Source organism: Mastigoproctus giganteus, chromosome 4 (genome assembly GCF_048544385.1).
Source record: "Mastigoproctus giganteus isolate SK-2022 chromosome 4, ASM4854438v1, whole genome shotgun sequence".
NCBI lineage: Eukaryota > Metazoa > Arthropoda > Arachnida > Uropygi > Thelyphonidae > Mastigoproctus > Mastigoproctus giganteus.
Genome location: NC_143578.1, coordinates 38,361,331 through 38,382,799, shown reverse-complemented (window position 1 = coordinate 38,382,799; position 21,469 = coordinate 38,361,331). Strand labels below are relative to the sequence as shown.

At 34.8% G+C, this 21,469-nt stretch overlaps 1 protein-coding gene across 1 annotated transcript in view; it reads right to left on the bottom strand.

The window, feature by feature from the left end:
• Window positions 1-21,469, bottom strand: part of r (carbamoyl-phosphate synthetase 2, aspartate transcarbamylase, and dihydroorotase rudimentary) — a 353,839-nt gene that overhangs the window by 280,349 nt on the left and 52,021 nt on the right. The window contains exons 7-10 of the mRNA XM_090372656.1: window positions 21,031-21,172; window positions 14,089-14,263; window positions 13,476-13,661; window positions 4,148-4,249 (exon numbers count right to left, since the gene is read on the bottom strand). Of these exons, the coding sequence (XP_090228782.1) occupies window positions 4,148-4,249; window positions 13,476-13,661; window positions 14,089-14,263; window positions 21,031-21,172 (605 nt within the window). The remainder of the gene's footprint in view (window positions 1-4,147; window positions 4,250-13,475; window positions 13,662-14,088; window positions 14,264-21,030; window positions 21,173-21,469) is intronic.

The following is a 21,469-nucleotide window of genomic DNA, read 5'->3' as shown; positions in this document are numbered from 1 at the left end:
CAACACACCCTATGGGAAGAATAGGGTTAGGTGCTGACCACCAATTATTGAACACACATTTGTAACCAAAACATTACCAAACACAATAAATAATCATAATAAAATACTTACGTATTTTATTACGTAATAGTCGTAATAAAATACTTACGTATTTTATTACGACTATTATGTAATAAAATATTGCTAATGCTTTTGCTTCTATCATAAGCAAACTTGTTTTTTTGTTTGATTTTCTATCCAAACAAATGACAGCCGTTCCATCTCTTCCAATTCTTTGTGTCTTAATCTAATGGATTTTAATTACACTTTGAGTTGTTCCTGCTATGAAAGTTGTTTTTATTTTCTCTGCATTCTTTGTAATTCTCGCCGTTGCCTCATTTAGGCCTGGGGCACATGCAATATCACATGGTCTTTCATTTCGCTCAAAGCGTTTCACAATTTCATATTTTTTCTCTATCAACAGAGGCAGACTGGCCATAAGCCTTGCCAGGGAAACCCTGGTGGGCCAGAGGCCGGTGTGATTTTGACCACAAACGCTAGTATGAGGCTGCTACAAATTTTCCAAGGTAAGAATTTTTGATCTAGTCCGCCTCTGTTTATTGACATTGCTTTTCTTTTTCTCTCTGAATCTGTAGTGTCTTCACCAGGACACTTCCTTTTCACACCTTTTAAGTATTTTACTCATGTTTAGGGAATAAAGCACAATTACAAAATGAGGAGGCACGCTTGATACACATAAACAAAGCTGCACGCATGTAGCAACTGAATAAACAACACTGTAAAGGCAGAGACATACTATGAACACCTCACTAGCTCACATTTTACTAAAGCACATTTCTGGGGGTTACTACCATAAAACAATACAAACAATTTCCAGTTACGTTTCTGCTAGTGGAATCTGTTATAAACTGGTAGTAAACTCGATCTAACTGCATTTGTGATAATACCGATAGCTAGAATTGTGTGGGTTTTTACGTTATTATGGTGAAATGTGTTTCCCCTTCATTGATATAAAAAACAAATACATTTTCAGAATCTTCTCTTCATTTCTATCGTGTTGCGTTCAGTTGGGGTGATCCCACATTCGACTGCCTTTTCTTGTAAACACCAAGGCGAGTCATGCATAAGCGAATTCGGTTCATGTTATATACGATATCGTTCCCCTATTTATAAATTGTGTATGATCAAATTCGTGTAGTGTAAACATGTGTTATACAAGGACTGACTGTAGTAGTAGAAAATGTTGCAAAAAAAAAAAAAAAAAAAAGTTTATACGGCATCAGCTAAAAAAAAAAAAAAAAAAGCAACACTTCTCATTTTGCCTATCCATTCCTCTAACAGTTTATCTAGTTCTTCCTTGAATTTTATTTATTCAAACTACCCACCTCCACAACACAAAATGGGAATTTTTTCAACAATCAATGACCTACTGGCTGAAGGCAAACTTCCACACATCTATCCTGTAGCCATCTTTCCTCAATTTGAATTTATGCTCCCTCATGTGTGTAGCCTGAGCAAGAGGAAGGATTCTGTCAGCACTGAGCTTACTCAATCCATTCACAGATTCAAACACATCAATCAAATCTCCTCACAAGAGCCTGGTCTTCAACACTGCAATTTGGAATTGAGATCTCTCCTGGTAAGAGCATCTTTTTTTTGCTCCCTCGCCAATTTTGTTGCTCTTCTCTGCACCTGTTCCAACAGAGCCACATCCTTCCTAAAATGAGACTTCCAGACTTGTATGTAGTATTCAACATGTGGCCTAACCATTGCTTTATACAAAGGGATAACCCCGTTGGAAAAATTCCTGTATATATTATTGACAAAACTGCATGGGCTGTCTTGGCAGTCTGTCTGCACTACTCAAAGAACTTCATATCCATTCAGCAATAGCATATCCTGCTTACTGTCATTAACCACCATGCCAACCTTTGTATCATCTGCAAACTTAGATATTAAGTGTGACATGCCGTCATCAATATCACTAATAAATACTTAAAACAGCAAATTAGGCCAGTAATGAACCCTGAGGGTCTTCACTAATAACAATACTTCAAGAAGAGCAGTGCCCACTGATAACAACTTTGTCTTCTCCCACTTAACTATCCCTTTATCCACAGCAGCAACTTTCCCTTAATGCCATATTGCTCCAATTTGTATAGCAGTTTTTTTATGAGCAAGAGTATCAAAAGCTTTTCTGAAATCTAGGCATATGGTGTCAAAATTATTTTTTGCATCCAGTTCCTTTATCACTGTGTCATAGGTATCCAATCAGATTGACCAGACAAGATTGCCGCTTAATAAATCTGTGCTGTGACTGAAGTATAACTGCATTCCTGTCTAGATGATCCTACATTACTTCTTTAACCAGTGACTCCATTATTTTCCCTGAAACAGAAGTCAAGATAACAGGTCTGTAATTATTCATGTCTTCCTCTGATCCTCTTTGTGAACTGGGGATACATTTGCACATCTCCAATCCATAGGGACCTTCCCTGAATCCAAGGATGCTCTCACAATCATGGCTAAAGGTTTGCTTACCTCTTCTGCTACCTCTAATATAACTTGATAGATCTCATCCATCCCAAGTGCCTTTTTTATGTTTAGCTTCAATAATTCCTATAACTACAAGGCACAGTTTGCATATACACAGACAGCTTGTTTGTTATTTGGTTTTTAGGAGCATTAGCAACTAAGGCCATATTGCTCCGGGGATATGCGGTGGTCATTCCCTGACCTTTTCGCATCCTCCATATTTGGTGGGCATGGGCTCGAACCCCGGTCTAATCAAGAGGTGTGTGTGCTATGCACTGCTGCTCCTGCCCATCTGGCTACGGAGGCGCCTACACAGATAGCAGGATCAGTTTACAATGCTCATGAATGTGGGAGTAGCCCTACTGCATGAGTACCTAGAGTTATATCTTCCATAAGCTCTGTGATATAGATTGCTTCTGCTATAAAAAACATTAATGAAGAAACCAAAGGAATAACAAATTTTCAACAGAAAATAATGGGTGTGGTATCTGAAAAATTAACATAGTACCCAGCTAATCTGAGGCTAACAGTCCTATTCTTTTATCATTACAAACCTGAAGGCTTTTTTTTTTTTTTCGCTATTATAAGAACACTTAATAGATCCAACTATATAATACTACAATAATTCATTTTCAATTTTTTTTTTTAAATCAGAAAATAGTAAACAATAAACTACAGTAACAAATACAATGAACTACAGTAACAAATACAATGTATCCTTTACTAATCTGTGCAAATATTACAAATTTAAATTGTTAAAGCTATAAGATTATACAGTCAGACCTTCCAAATCAGCAATCCATCATTTGGCAAAATTCATTTTTTGGCTATGTTTAGAAAAAATGGGCAATTTGCCAAAAATGAATCTGAGAATCGGAAATTTTAGTTCTCAGCTTGATCATCTGCCCAAGCAATGAGTTAAAGCTGAGTGTTCTGGGTGAAGGTTGTACCTAGGAGCCATATGCTTTTATGTATTCTAAAAATATTAGGTCATGAAATTGTTTAATTGCTATCCATAAACAAGATCAGAAATACTAAGTTTCTGAGTTTCACTATTTGTACATGAAGTAACAATTTGTTAAACACATTTATTGTTTAGTGTGAATATTCTTGGAATGTTTAGACCATCATTTGTGAACAGCACTGACACAACAATAGGCACCCGAAAAAAAAATAAGTAGCACAGAGGATTGTGAGGTTTCAAGATGCACACACAGATCCTCCAAGACTGGTGAAGCAATTGTGATACTTTCCATTTTTTCCCTTCCAAAAGACATTGTACACAGTGTGGTCTATTCTGTAAGGGGAATAAATTTTATTTCTTAGTGTACTTTTTGAATGTATTATTATATTACATTCCTCTCTCTCTCAAAAAAAAAAAAAAAAAAAAAAAAGTTGCTGAATGAAGTGCAATATCTTTCACAGCTTTCTTATAATAATATGGCCACCTGAAATTTGGAAAATCTGGGAAGGAATAAGTCTCAAGGTTGCCAGATATGCTAGGTTTGACTGTATAATTGAACTTCCTATTTGCAATTCTAAAGTACACAGAAAGAATAAGCGATATGGATAAAAAAAATCTTATGAATAAGAGATCTAAAAATATACTTACCCTTCATTACTCAGTCTATGGTCATTAATACTATCAATAAATATGTCAAACAAAAATTCCAAATCCTCAGGACCAGCTCGGTGCTCAGGGTGGAACTGAACACTAAAAATGCACAAAAAAAAACCCCATCAAATAAATCTATGAAAAATCTCTTCAGAGAAAAATAATACAGGAAAACCTCATTAATACAAACTTCAAGGGACCTAAGTTCTCTCACTTTGTAATAACAAAGTCTGAAATGAACATATCAAAATCATCTTTCTAATTTTGTTTCATAATTTCCTCTAATTAAACCATAATTTGTCATTTTATACACAATTTTAATAGAATTAAACAGAATTTTACAGAATAGATATATTCATGAATATAAAAATAAAATAAAAACAAATGAAAGTTGAATTCACAATTAACAAGCATATCACTATATTTAAAAAAAAAAAGTTGACGCAAATTTTAGTAGAAACAATCAAGGTTTCCTAAAATAAATGTTAAGGATTCATATGAAATAGAGGGCTTAATGGAGGATTAAGCAAGCAGTAAAAGATATTCTTATAATTTTGAATTGTAAAAAATAAAAATTAGTTTAGTTATGAATGAAAAAAGAAATCATACCATATTTGTTCATTAAATTAACTTAATTGAAAATCTTTACACTGTCATAAAAAAAACAATCCAACTTCTTGCTAACTCTTTGTTTTGTAACTGTTCTTAACAATAGTACAAATCTGATAAAAGGCTACTGCTAACATCACTGTAAGCCAGTACATTTTCAATCACATTCAATGCATTTTGGACATCAGATTATTTAAGTAATGTGTGCACAGCTTCATCATCACCTTGTATAACGTCATCACTATGAAGATATACTAGCATTGAGCTTGCTCAATTCATTCAAAACCTTAAATATCTCAATCAGATCACCTCGCAGGTGCCTAGTCTCCAGATACTGCAATTTTCCCTTCTCGTTGCCCTTTGCTGTACTCTTTCCACCAGCTCCGCATCCTTCCTAAAATGAGATCTCCAGAAATATATGAAGTACAGGTACTCCCCAATTTACATAAGGGTTGTGTTCCGTGGAACACTACACAAGTCGGATTTTATGTAAGCCGGAATTTCCCCCATGCTTTTGCAGCACTCACAACTGTGCTTGCTGAATTGATTGAATCAAAAAAGAAATGTTCAACGAACATGTAAATAGAATTATTTATTGTATTTATTCAATTTTTTTTATCTCATGTGTGTGTGTGAAGAAAAAAATTACAAAAGCATGCAATTTAAAAAAATTTCAAAATTATAAAATTACAAAAAGAAAGGAGACAGGCATAACGTCAGTAAGTTTTACCTCTCGAGCATCGTTGCCAGAATCGACATCTTCAACTGATAAGTATGCCACTGTGGAGATTTAGAAGAGGTCGGCCACCCAACCTTACAAAAGAACATATTAATGGATGACTGGACGGTGGCTTTTTTTTTTTTTTTCATCGTAGATTTCTTTGTAGCCAGCAAGCATATCATTTACCCCTCCGTTAACTTTTAAGAATCGTTCACTGTCAGGATCCATCTTCTCAAACCTCACCATTGCCAATGCAATTTCACGAAATGCCATTGCCACCTCTCTGGTGATGCAGCGTCTCAACTCCTTTGGTTCATCTTGAGCTTCGTCAGCATTTTATTCTTTCACTATTGCTGTCCACAAGTCAATAAGTTCTTCATTAGATAATTCCTTCTCTTCTTCCTCAGTTAACTCCTCTACGTCTTTGGCATCAACCGCCAACTGAAGTAGCTCTGCAAACTTTACAATCTTATCTGTAACTTCATCATATGATTCGTCTTTTTCAAATCCTTCGAAGCCTTTTATGTGCCATGGACATATTTTCTTCCATGCGCCATTTAAATAAATTTTAGTAATTTCAGCCCAGGTGTTGTTAATGTTTAAGATGGTAAATATTGTAAGATTTCCAAAAATCTCTTAACGTAAAATTTTTCTTGTCGTTTACTGCAGACAATGCCTGAACAAATGTTGTGTGTAAATATTATATTTTTATATTCAAAATAACGCCCTGATCCTTAGGTTGGATGGGTGAAGACGTGTTTGGAGGTAGAAATATGACTCTCACGTTCAAAATGCAATCATCTAGATGTGCAGGAGCATTATCTAATAGAAGCAAAATCTTGAAAGATATTCATTGGCTTTACAATACTTTTCAACCTCAGGAATGAAGCAGCATTTAAACCAATCCTCAAAGAGAGATATTGTTATCCATGTTCTCTGGGTCAATTGGAAATGCATGATTAGGGTGGCTTTATCGAAGCCCTTAAAATGCACGAGGATTTCCAGAATGATACACAAGCAGTGGTTTTAATCTTAATCTCCCACTGCATTAGCCCCAAGCAAGAGCATGGCCCTATCTTTTGACACCTTAAAACCTGGCATTGTAATTTCCTCTTTGGCAATGTATGTTCGATCTGCCATTTTTTCCCAATACAGAGTGGTCTCGTCAATGTTAAAATTTTGCTGCGTTGAATAGCCTTCATCAATATTTTTTTCTAACACATCACAAAATTTCTCTCCAGCTGCAGAATCGGCACTGGTGACTTCATGGCATACTTTAATGCTATGGAAACCAGTGCGATGCTTGAACCTATTAAACCACCCATTGCTTGCCACGAACTTGGGTTGGAGTTTGCCATACTTATCCTTAATATCTTTATAAATACTTGTTGCTTTTGCTTGAATGGTCATTAGACTCAGGGGCACTCACTTCTGAATCTGATTTTCCATCCATATTATTAACAGCTGTTCCATCTTCGATATAGCATCTGAACACTGTTGGTCTTTAGTGCATTGATCCTTTGACATGTTCTTTTATACACGCACTGTCCTTTAAAATAGTATTCACTGTTGAAGCAGTGGGACCTAATTCCCTTGCAATAGATGACAAACTTTGTCTTGCTTCGTACTTCTTAATCATTTTCATCTTCATTTCTAAATCAATTTTGTTTCGTTTCCTGGCATTGCCAGCACTTGCACTTTCCGTTGGTCCCTTTCCCTTCGCAATTGTAATAAGTAAATAGGAATGAAGAGAAGGTTCAGAAAATTTGTTTTTTATATGATTGAAGATTTGAGTGAAAGGGAACACACTGCACCATAATAACGTAAAAACCCACAACACAATTGCAGTTATTGGTATTATCACAAATGCAATAAGATCGAGTTCACTACCTGTTTTTTAATAGATTGCGCTAACAGAAAAGCCCAATAAACCGGAAGGTGCAAATTGTTTTTATTGTTTTATGGTTGTGACCTCCAGAAATGTGCTTTAGAAAAATATCACAAAGGCATTCAAAACTGATTCTTAGAACGGAACATATGATAATGATGAAAGGGTAGTACAATTTCCATTATAAATATGACCTTTTAGAGATATAAATAGCTTAGTAATATAGCAAAATTTTCAACTTCTAAGGACTTGGAATGAATTACAAAAAACATGCTATAAAAACGTGAAAAAAACAATATTTTCACGATACCTTCATTTATTCCTACAGGATGCAAAATACATTTCCACAATTTTTTTAAGTATGCACCGGCCGGCAAAAACTTACGTAAAGTCGAATTTCCATAAGTTGATTATTACGGAAGTCAGGGAGTTCCTGTACTCAAGATGCAGCCTGACCATTGCCTTATACAATGGGATAATCACCTCCTTACCCCTGCTGGCAAAATTCCTATAGATCATTGACAAAACCCCATGAGCTGTCCTAGCAGCATGTCTGCACTGCTCAGAGAACTTCATATCTGACTGCACAATTAACCCCAGGTCTTTCTCATTCCACTACCCTGAGTGTGAACCACACAATTGTTATGCTGCTACCCATATGCAATACTTCGCATTTCTCAATGTTAAACTTTAGCTGCCATTTCTCAGCCCATCTACCCATCTTTTCTAGAACCTGTTGCAGTAGCATACTGTCATTATGTCATTAACCACCTTGCCAACCTTTCTATCATCTGCAAACTCTGATATCAAGCCTACTATATCTTCATTAATATCAGTGATAAATATAAAACACAACAATGGGCCCGACACTAAACCCTGGGGACTTCACTAACAACATTAGTCCATGAAAAGCAATGTCTATTGATTACCACTCTCTGTCTTCTCCCACTCAACCATCCCTTTATCCATAGCAGCAACTTGCCCTTAATGCTACACTGTGCCAATTGTTATAGGTCTTTTATGTGCAATAGTGTTAAAAGCATGCCTGAAATCCAAGTATATGATATCATTATTATTTTTTGCATCCAGTTTAATTATGACTACATTGTAGTATCCAATCAAATTGGTCAGACAAGATTTCCCCTTAGCAAATCTATGCTGCGTCTGAATTATAACTGCAGTCTTGTCTAAATGATCCTGCAATGCTTCTTTAACCAATGACTCCATTACTATCACTGGAACAGAAGTTAAACTAACAGATCTGTAATTACTCATGTCCCCCTTTGATCCAGTCCATTGAGATCTCTCCTGACTCCAAGGATGCTCTCATAATTATGGCTAAGGATTTGCTGACTTCCTTCACTGCCTTCCTTAATATAACTAGATAGACCCCATCCACCCCAGTTTTTTATGTTTAAATTCAATTTCACCTTTCATAATCCCACACCATCTCGAATCTTGTTGGAAGGTTATGCTCACCTACACCAATTTTTGAAACTTGTAAATATAAAAATAAGGTTAAGTAATGTCAGTGACCTTTCAAGCGGAGTCACTGACATTACTTAAGCATTGACATTGCTTGAAGCATTGATTTCGTATTGTAGAGGCACTCCACCATGGGTTGTCTTGGTATTACACTATTCTAAATAAAATGCAGTACTATATTCTTCTCCTTTACAGAGGGTATTGAGTGTGGAAGGTGAATGAGACTATTGATAAAATCAAGCACCATGCAGTCAGTGAGTACCTTCATTTAAAGAGAACATTGCCAAAAGAAATTCATGAAAATATGCAACAAACATTAGGGAAATCTTGTCCTTCATACATCACAGAAAATTCTAAGTGGGAAGCATTCAAGGAATTAATTGTGGAAGCTACTAAAAGTTTCATACCTATTAAGAAATATTGTTCAAAGTTTAGGCCTAAATGGTTATCAAATGAACTAATGAGACTCCTGACAGAGAAGAAAAATGCAATGCATATAAATTATCAAGCGACTCAGAAGTCTATGGCAGATATAAGCTAGTCTGTAATCAGATCACAAAGGAGGTTAGGCAGGCGAAGGCAGATTATGAGAAATCCTTGGCAAAAGATGCTAAGAAAAACAGCAAGGATTTCTTTACTTATATAAACTCTAAAAGGAAGGGGATGAATCTGATTGGTCCACTTCATATTGATGGTTCGACTGTTGATGATCCTGCTCAGAAAGCAAACAAACTGAATGAGTATTTTGCATCTACATTCACACATGAAGAGTTATTAAGGTTTGAAAATTGCAGAAGGTTCTCAAATTGTAGCAGGGTGCTTAATTATTTTGTAATAAATGAGAGCAAAGTGGAGGAGAAATTGTTAAAGTTAAACATAAGAAAGGCACCTGGGGTGGATGGGATCTATCCAGTTATATTAAAGGAGGTGGCAAAGCAACTAAGCAAACCCTTAGCCATAATTATGAGAGCATCCTTGGATTCAGGACAGGTCCCCATGGACTGGAGATGTGCAAATGTATCCCCAATTCACAAAGGGGGATTGAAGGGTGACACGAGTAATTACAGACCAGTTAGTTTTAACTTCTGTTCTGGGTAAAATAATGGAGTCACTCGTTAAAGATGCATTGCAGGATCATCTAGACAAGACTGCAGCAATAATTCAGACACAGCATGGGTTTGTTAAGGGAAAGTTTTGTCTGACAAATTTGATAGGATATTATGATGTGGTTACAAAGGAACTGGATGCAAAAAATAATTTTGATATCATATATTTGGATTTCAGGAAAGCTTTTCACACTGTTGTGCATGGAAGACTATTGTAAAAATTGGAGCAGAATGGTATTAAGGGTAAGTTGCTACAATGGATAAAAGGATGGTTGAGTGGGAGAGGACAGAGGGTGGTAATCAATGGGTGCTGCTCTTCGTGGACTAATGTTATTAGTGGAGTCCCACAGGGTTCAGTGTTGGGTCCACTGTTGTTTTGTATATTTATCAATGATATTGATGAAGGTATATCAGGCTTAGTGTCGAAGTTTGCAGATGATACAAAGGTTGGCAGGGTTGTTAATGACAGTAATGGCAGTGTGCTACTGCAACAGGATCTAGATAATTTGGGCAGATGGGCTAAGAAGTGGCAACTGAAGTTTAAACTTGACAAATGCAAAGTACTGCATATGGGTAGAAGTAACCCCAGAGAAATGTACCAACTGTGTGGTACTACACTTAAGGTGGTAGAAAATAAAAAAGACCTGGGAGTAATTGTGCAGTCAGATATGAAGTTTTCTGAGAAATGCAGACAGGCTGCTAGGGCAGGTCATGGGGTTTTGTCAATGATATATAAGAATTTTGCTAGCAGGGAAAAGAAGGTGATTGTCCCTCTGTATAAGGCAATGGTCAGGCCATGCCTTGAGTACTGCATACAAGTCTGGAGGCCTCGTTTTAGGAAAGATGTAGATTTGCTTGAGCATGTACAGAGAAGGGCAACAAGACTGGTGAGGGGAATGAAGGGATCCTTTTACCAAGAGAGGCTTAAGTTCTGCAAATTGCAGTGGCTGGAGACTAGGCACCTGTGCAGTGATCTGATTGAGGTGGATAAGGCCTTGAATGGGTTGAGCATGCTGAATTCTGATGGGATCCTTCCACTTGTTCAGATTACAAACCTAAGGGGGCATAAATTCAAATTAAGAAAAGACAGAGGTAGAATAGATGTGCGGAAATTTGCCTTTAGCCAGCGGGTGGTTAATTGCTGGAACAAACTTCCGTCTGTCGTTGTGGAAGTTGATAGGTTAAATAAATTTAAGGAGAAACTGGACAGGCATTTGGAGGGAATGGTGTGATTTTTTTTTTTTGGCTGATGCTGCATAAGCTCATACACTTGCTTTCTTGCATCACATGCCACTACTAATACTACTACAGTCAAAAGCTGGTTTGTAGAATTTAATCACAGACAAGACAGTGTTGAAGAGGCATCCCTGCATTGGGAGGCCTGTTGCCATGTTAACACCTGCAATGTGGATGCCATACATGCTTGATCATGCAAGATTGCAGAATAACATCAAAGCACATTGAACAACATTCAACATCTCCCACGAGCAACCTCAAGATACTGTGATGAATGCTTTAGAAATGAAAGTTTCTTTGAGGTGAGTCCATAAAGCAGTGCATGCAGATCAGAAGTGGAGAAAGGATGAGTTGTTGTCATGAGATTGTGCAGCATTTTGAAGCTAATGAAACTCAGTTTTGGGAGCAGTATGCCACTGCTGCATCCCTGATACAAAATATTCAACCTGATACAAAAGAACATCAAAACAGTGGGAGCAAACATCCCAATTCTCCCTCTCCTAAAAAGTTTTGAGTGTAAAAGTCAGCTGGGAAAGTCACAGCATCCATCTTCTGAGGTGCAGAAAGAGTGATCATGGTTGATTTCCTGGAATGAGATGTTACTATCAATGCTGAGTATCATTCTAACCTACTGAGACATTTCGGTGAGGAATTGAAGCTCAAGAGGAATGGGAAATTAGCCAAAGGAGTCATCTTGCATCAAGACAATGCACCAGTGAACAGTGTTTGTGACTCAGGTAATACTGTGTGACTGTTGATCCGGGCTATTACAGCATCCGCTCTTCTCACCAGATTTGGCTCCATCAGACTATTTTCTATTTCCAAATCTCAAAAAGGACTTGAAAGGACAGATATTTGACAGTGACAATGCTGTGATGGATGCAGTAAACAATAGGTTTGTGTCAAAATCTTCTATATTTTATTTGAAGATTACAAAAGTTAGTGCATTGTGCCAGGAAGTATGTTGACTTAAGGGAGACCACATTGAAAAATAAATGGGTTTTCATAACTTTCCAGCATTCCTTCTGAGAGGCTAGAACCATTTCAACTTCCGCTCATACATTGCTTTGCTATTTAAAGTGTGTGCTACTACTCAGACATGGATTTCAATCCTTTTTTTGGAATCTCATCAATGGGCAGGCTGACACAGTGAAGACCTGAACAATGCAGTGATGGGAAATATCCACAATATGTGAGAAGGCGTTGTAAACAAAATGAAGTCAAATGGGTTTACGGCTAAAGCCTTATGCTATGAGATTACATTACATTATACAACATCATTGTACAGGAAGAGCAAGGCCTCATTGTGCACACAGTATCGAGAAAACAAAGTTTACTACTTAGTGCATCAATCTCGTATTGTGGAGGTACTCCAACACAGTATTGCACTGCCCTAAATAAAACACACTGCTCCATGAAGAAGTATATTTAAAGTTTGTGTGCCACTACCCAGAACTGGGTGTCGATCCTTTTTGGAATCTCATCTGTGGGTAAGGAGAAACAGTGAATACCCTGAACTACCCAGTACCATGCATTTTTTATCCCCAAGCAAAGCTACTCAATCTCTGGCCATTTGATTTTCTCCACTGATATGAACTTATGCCCTGGAAGTCATCTATCATATATATTATTCTTCCAGGATGGCTTTAAATGGCTGATTTAAACACACTTTCAGCAGTTGCAACACATCAACATTAGTCCTCCTGCAAATAAGGAATCAGTTTGATTCTTCTATAATTGCCATTGAATTAAAATTTGTATCTCCAACTTATATCAGAACAAATTAAATGAAAAGTATCACAATAGTTGCAAGAATAGAAATAATATCTAGTGTCTACGTATGTAATTTGTTTGAAGTGTGTGTGTGTGTGTGTGTGTGTGTGTGTGTGTGTGTGTGTGTGTGTGTGTGTGTGTGTGTGTGTGTGTGTGTGTGTGTGTGTGTGTGTGTGTGTGTGTGTGTGTGTGTGTGTTGTGCATTTTCATAAGATGTTTCTTTTTAATTCACTAAATATCTTTAAAACATATCAAAGAAAGATCCAACTTATTTTTCAATAGATCATGATAATTTAGGAATCTAATGTTTTAATTATGATAAAAATAGACCCGCAGAGGAAGGGTGTGGTTATATTTGAATGTAATTTAAAAATTGGACAATAAAAAAAAATAAAAAAATGCAGGACAGCCAGGAATTTCTTCATTTGCATAATCAAAGAAATGAATGATATCAAACATTGTAAGAAATCAATTTTTCTTGTGTTAATAAGAATATTTTTCACATACCTAAAGAAAGGTTTTGTATTATGCACGATACCTTCATTAGTATGGTCATTGATATTCGTAAAAAGGGGAGACCAATCATCAGGAAGTGATGTAGAGCAGACAGCATATCCATGATTCTGAGAGGTGATACAACATCTTTTTGTTCCTGGTAAAATACACGGTTGGTTGTGACCTCTATTGCCATATCTGAAAAGAAAATTGTAACAAAATTAAGTTATCACAAGCATATAAAATGAACAGATGCACTTAATAGCATCAACACCTGCTATTCACTTAAGGAGCTTTTGCAAAATCATGACTGAGCGATTATGCTCTAACAAACAACATTAAAAATTATTACTACCTTAATATCGCTTATTTTGGTGTAATAGATTTTATTTCTGGCTTTTAGATATGCACACATTCACACGTGCATTTACAGATGACATATGTCCATTACTTAATAAAAGTTTGATACAACAAAACAAACTGTAACTTATAAGAGCTTATTTCACAGGTTACATGCACTTCAGGTAAACTGAGATACACATAACAAAAAAAAAAAAAAAAAAAGATTATTGTAAAATACTTATGCCAATTTGAGAATTTACAAGTAATATCAAACACAACTTACTTCATTTTGTAGGTGCTTGCCCCAACAGCCAATGCAAGTAACTGGTGACCTAGGCAGATTCCAAAGACAGGCTTTAACTGCCTCTCTTGGAGCAGTAATTTTTTAATATTGGCAATGGTTTCTGCACAAAACACTGGATTGCCTGGACCATTACTCAGGAAAATGCCATCAAAATCTATATTAAAAAGAAAAAGATAACTAATTTATAATATTACAATTACTTAAGACAGATTTCTTATGTCCCATTTCCAAGGTTGTTGGTTGTTATTTGGTTTTTAGGAGCATTAGCAACTAAGGCCATATTGCTCCAGGGATATGTGGTGGTCATTCCCTGACCTTTCCACATCCTCCATATTTGGTGGTCATGGGCTCGAACCCTGATCTAATCAAGAAGTGTGTGCTATGCGCTGCTACTTCTGCCCATCTGGCTACGGAGGCACCTCATTTCCAGGGATGTAAGAAATTTGTTCATGATAAAAGAGTAATAAGACTGAAAACCTATACAAACCTATAACTATGGAAAATCCATCATTATAAAGCTTTTAGGAAGCTTGCTATTCTTTTCAGATGCATTTGACTATTCCATCATGCATGCATCCTTATGTATGTGTGTTGCCATTAGACTGATAGGTTAGGTACTAGATTAAAACTAAGGTGGCAGCTTCAATTCTTCAGTGAACTACCTGTCTGGTTATCTGTAACCTTGAAGTTCATAAAAAATCAGATATACTTCCTGCAGCCCTCACAGAACAGGCAGACCCTAGTATCTCTTGAATTATTGGAGTAGCAATTGAGATCCTTTTCTGTAATACAAGTGTTTTCAATCACATTTGCCATGATTCAAAAGCAAACTTTCTACAGAAAAGTAATTAATATAAATGTTTGTACAATGCAAAACACAATGAAATGCACTGCACATATCTATATACATAGAAACTTCTTCCTCCTTTATTATAGGCCAATTCTTCTGCAGTACTATAAATATGTGACATCAATGAATCAAGTTTAGAGTTCGAAGGAAATACTAAATCCTACCCACATAACTCGAACCATATTGCTAATACTAGTATTAGCTAATACTAATATAGTAGTGTTACGGTACAGGAATATTTTATTAGTGTTCCATCTCTTAAGGCAGGGGTGGGCAACGAGTTGATCACGATATACCAGTCAATCACGACGAATTTTAAATACACAGCCATCCCTCGATTTGCGCGGTCAGGTATACTACCAAAATGTTATATTGTGCAGCGGGTTTCGCTACCTGTGCATTATTATTTTTTTTTTTTTATTTACAAAGCTTCAAAAATGGGAAGGAAGAGCAGATTCTGAAATTTTATTTTTGCATGATTAAAGATTTCATTGAAGGAGAAACACATTTCAATTTCAATAACATAAAATACCACAGAATTCCAGCTGTCAGTATTATTGCAAACGCAATAAGATTGAGTTTACTACCCGTTTATAATTAGACTGCACTAACAGAAAAACCCAATAAACCGGAAAGTGCAAACTGTTTTATGGTCGTGACCTCCAGAAATAGCTTTAGAGAAATATCACAAAGGCATTCAAAATTGATTCTTATAAGGATATAACCAAACAGAGCAATAAACGGTGGTGTGTTTGTCCAGTTATTTTGGAAACAACTTCCTCATTCGGGAATCCTCTTCATCAATTATCCTAAGTTAGCTGTTCATACAGAATATTTTTCCGGTTCACGCAACTTAGTGTTTTAATCGGTAAGCATTGCTTTTGCTGATTTAATAACTGGACAGTACTTATATGTTAACTTAATACCTTTTGATTTAAAATGAATACTATTAAAAAGAATAAAATGTATCATTTTCATCAAGAGTGGAAACTAGAATACTTTTTTGTAATGATAAAAGAAAAATGTTGTTGTTTGATTTGCAATGCTTTCGTGGCTATACCCAAAAAAAGGTATACCACGGAATTTAGAAAGGCACTTCAACGCACTCCATGGTAAATACCAATTGGATTTTCCACATAATATAGTGACCTTAGAAAAAATAAATTAGAACATAAATCCAGATTATTCATGCAACAAAATTTCTTCATGACACCTAATTTACAATCTAAAGCAGTAACTGTAGCATCATTTAAAGTGAGTCATCTTCTTGCAAAAAAATGTAAATCATTTTCTGATGGTCAATTCATCAAAGATGCATTTTTAGAAATAACAGATTCTCCTTTTGAAAATTTTAAGAACAAAAATGAAATTAAAAGTGTTCTTCAAGATCTGCAATTATCTCGAAATACTGTGATGCGACACATCGAAAAAAAATAAGTAAAAATGTGGGTGAACAGTTGAGTGCTGATACTGCTAATTGTGTGTCCTTTTCTTTACAACTGGATGAATCTACAAATGTCAGTGATACAGCTCAGTTGCTCATTTTTATTCGTATGGTTTTCGATGAGTCTGCCACTAGAGAAGAACTGCTGGGTATGGTTTCTTTAAAAGAAAGAACTAGAAGTCTTAATATCTTAACTCATTCAAACATTTTATTGAAAAAATTAAATTACCACTATTTAAGCTAGTATCAGTAACAACAAATGGAGCTAAAGCAACGACAGAGCATCTTAATGGATTCATAGCATTGTGCCAAAAGGATGATGAATTCCCAGATTTTTTTGAGTTACCACTGTATCGTCATCCACCACCAAGTGTTAGCCAGCAAAAGACTAAATACTAAAAGCGTTATGGACATCAGTTTCAAAATCGTGAATTCCACCAGAGGACAATCTCTTCAAAGGAGACTTTTCAAAATGAAACTTGATGAAAAAGAACCAGATCTGATATTACATACAGATGTGAGATGGCTGAGTCGGAGTAAGTTTCTACAGAGATTTTGAAATTTGCTGAATAAAATTTTAAAAATTTGTTGATCAAAGGGTGATTATCAGTAGCTACAAGATACGGAGTGGTTGTGTGATCTGAATTTGGAATTACAAGGAAAAAAATAAAAATGTGGGTGACATGATTAGTAGTATTTCTGCATATAAATATCAATTTTTGGCAATGGCTAAGGATCTCAAAAAAAAAATTCGATCATTTTGCAAATATGCAAGATCATTTTCAAAAATATTCTTTTTGAATTTAATAATGAGAAACATGTTTCTGAAACTGAGAATGTTGTGGACGATTTTGAAACCAGATTCAGTGATTTTAAAACAATTGAAGGCATTGTTCAATATATTTCTTACCCATTTAATGTTGACTTAGATACGAAACAAATTGCAGAAAAAAATCACTGTGATTTTCCACATGGAGAAAATATTATTTGAAAATGAAATTATTACAATGCGAAACGATATCTTCCTAAAAGTCAGATCATCAGAAAGAGTTTTGGAAATATGTTTGCAGAGAAAAGTACCTAAATGTAAAAAAATGCAGTGAACTTTTAAATTCCTGTTTTGGTTCCACATATCTATATCGGCCTTTTTGTATTTGAAACAAACAAAGAATTGCAAAGCTCTTACGGACTTGCATACAGAAGATTCTTTACGGTTGACTTTATCACAGTATATCCCCGATTTTGAAAGCTTGGCAGATGAAGTGAAGACACAAACTTCGCATAAATTAAAATTTTAAATATGTATTCTGAATTGTATTGAATTTTAAAATTTATAAACAACATTTTTCAATATGTTGATTAACTTTTTTAACCTTGTGCAATGAAATTTTTGAGATGGTAGAGCGCAGCACATTTTGAAGGAAAAAAGTAGATCCCATCGCAAATTAAGTTGGCCACCCCTGTCTTATAGAAATCCTAAAGAAAATTGCAACAATCAGTATCCTAAAACAGTGGATACTACTAGTACATTATAAGAACTGGCCACAAAACACTAATACAATCATTAGATTTAGAGATTAAAGTTAAGATTAACATTGGATTAAAATACATCTGGCAAGGGGAGATGCATGCAGAATAAACAATGCAAATAAATCAGGTGATGCTGCAGACAATCCGTGAAGGAGAATGGTCTTGGGTTAAGATAAATGTGTATCACAACTTGGTAACATCATAGTAAAGAATTTAGCACTATAATTACATTATGATATAAAAATAAAATTGCATGTAACTATAAAATCAAATATAGTTCACCAGCTATCCAATCAACTGTACATAGACAAATATGATTTGAATAATTCTACTCATTACTTCAAACATCATTTATGCATATTGTCAACTTAAAAATATATACATATAAATCAAATACTCTACTTATTTTTATTTCAAAGGATAGTTTAAAAAATTTTTAAAAACTGAGTGGTGATGACTGAAAACAGCAATTCCTGTTGTATTTCAAGCATTGATATTTACTGTCCTGACTGACCCCCCCCCTTCCCTCTCTCCATAATTCACAAAATAAATTTTAATATTCTATTAATTGTAGATACAGGTGACCCCCGCTTAACCCTGATAATTCATTCTGGAAAAACAGAGCGCTAAGTGAATCCGCACTAAGCGAGCGCCGCATTCCCATAAGGTAACATATGTATTTGTGAGTTGCGGTTAGTGCCATAGGATATTTCCTAGTCAATAATAAACAGTAGTGAAAAGATGCACAAATGTCGGTCAAAATATTTAATATTCAAATATTTGTACATGTAAAATATTCTGCATTACATACGTATATAATTATGTGGTAACTACTTATGTATCAAAATTAAACTTAAAATTCCAATTAAAATCATGAATTTAATTGATCTAAATTGATTTAATTTAATTGACGAATTTAATCAAGAAAAATGTGTTGATTTTGGGTTGAACTTTGGCCCTCTTCCAAATAAACTAAAAGGGGTATTAATTTTAAATCCCCCGCAGAGTTATCACCCAACAATAAAGTCAACCGATCTTCTGCTGCTTTGAAACCTGGCATGTTTTTTTCTTCTTTCAATATGAAACTTCTTTTAGGCATTCGTTTCCACAAAAGTCCTGCTTCATCTATGTTAAAAACTTGTTGAGAAGTATAACACATAATATCCCTCTTCAATAATTTTAACAAGTTCTTTTTTGAAAGTTTCGGCTCCTTAATCTGCACTTGCGGCTTCTCCCTGGATTTTAAATCTATTCAATCAGCCCTTACAAGTTTTTAAATGGTTCCACATTTTTTTTTTTTTTTAGGTAAGTTTTCTTCAGATCATCATATTGGCTAATCTCTCTCTCTCTCTTTTTAAATTTTTTTTTTTATAATATTTAACTTAACTGAATTCTGCATTGGATATTATCTTCAATAAAATCCTAATAGCCGGCCTAGCCCTAGTTGCTTGCAATGGAACAGCTATCTTTCCTGCTGCTAAAATTAATTCTTTATTTTTTTTTTATAATTGTTCTTACAGTTAAACTTGCAAGTCCTAAATTATGGCACACATCCGCTTGTCTTTGACCGGAATCAATTCGCTTCAAAACGTCTAATTTAATCTTCAAATTCAGTCTTTTTCTTACATTTGTAGTCTTGGTACTGCGTTCAGACGTTGTTGCTTTTTCATTCTTATCCGCCATTATTAACTCTTCGAAAATGTAACTGCGTTGGTTGCATTAATTATGATACAATGTTCGAGTAAACTGTCCGTTACGCACGATGTCTAATACTGTACTGAACGATGACTAGACTTCAGATAAATTCATATAACGCAAATATTACAAGCAATATATTTGATCATTTTTTAAAATGTTGATCTCGAAACTACGTAACAAGTCACTGTACTGCAATTAAATTACCGTGTGAGAAAATATCACTGAGCGTGGGAAAATTTCTCAAGTCGGCATGGGAAACGTTTTAATGATGTTTTGATATTCATTTTCAAGCTATCAACTCCATCAAATGAAACGATTTGATATTATATTATATTATAGTCAGGTTATAATATAAGAACAGCGTTATAGCGAATCAGCGTAAAGTAAACCGCATTTAATGGGGGCCTGCTGTATATAATATTATGATATCAATCTAAACATTTCTGACAAATCCAGAAGTTAATAAATTTAAAAAAAAAAAAAAAAAAAAATTCTAAGTCAATAACTATAATCACTTCAATGGTAATATGCATTTAAAAATATGTATAGTATTTTTCTTTCATTCCATCCAACTGTAAATATTTGATTACAGTTATAAGATGAATCCCTTTGAAACATGGAAATATAAGCCCAAGTACTATTATGGTTTTTTATTACATTAATCCTATCGCGAGTAGCACACACACACATGCACCCACACAATTTTGAACTATATTTATGTTCAGAAGGTTGCTTCAATGCAGTGTCACCAAATTATATCTATGTAGATTGCCTTGAAACTTTACAGGAACATGCTATCATTTATTGTGTTTACAAGTAACAGTAGTCATCTTTATATTTACAGTAATTTCAAATATCTAAACAATAGGGTACAACCTTTCAAGATAACGAGGGCTTATAAAAGCCAAAATTGAAGAAATTTTCAGGAATTCACATCCATAAGTTGGCAAAACTGAATCAAATAAGACATACAAATATAGAGAATATTACTGTATAATAATACTGATAAGTTTTTATTTTTTTTACATTTTTAAACAAAATTCTGACTTTACTTTTGACAATGATCTCACTCTCCTGTTCAGCTATTGTTAAAACAGGAAAAAAAATTTTTAAAGCATTTATGCACATAGTTTTTCAGTTTTGATAAATTTACAAATTCCTCAGAGGGGGCCCAGTCTGGATTGCTTATATGCTGTTTGGCAGCTCACTTGCCAAAAACAGTATTAGAGTAGATTACAAGGAAAATTTAGTGTGTGTGCGTGCGTGTGCATGTGTGTGCACATTAGTGAAATATAATACTTCAGGAATTTTTTTTTTATTCAATTCTACGGCAATATATGTATAAAATTATTTTTTCAACAGTTAAAACATCTGAAAATAACAACAAATTTTTCTTTACCTTCATTACCAAAGTCATAGTCCCACGGTACAACACGAACACAAGCACCTCGTTGAACAAGACATCTTATTTGGTTATTTTTGAGTCCACAGTCAATAAACAAAATTCTAGGCGATCCATTTTTGTTATATTCCATGGGTACCTTCACAAGAAGAAATTATTAAGCCTTGATAATTATAAATTGGGTTGCTTAAAAATAATTGATTTCATAATCTGAAATGAAACAAATGACAGTTTTGATTTGTGCAGTTTAAGAATAGTTAAGCTGATACTTGATCTACAAGCCAAGGTTTTTATAATGTTGCTTTGTTTTTGTTAAAACTATTTTCATTGAATTAAAGAAAATATTAAGTTATTTAATTTATATCTAAATTTGGCATTTAAACTCTAACAAGATTCTTGCATAATATTTAATAATACTGATATTTATTAATACTGT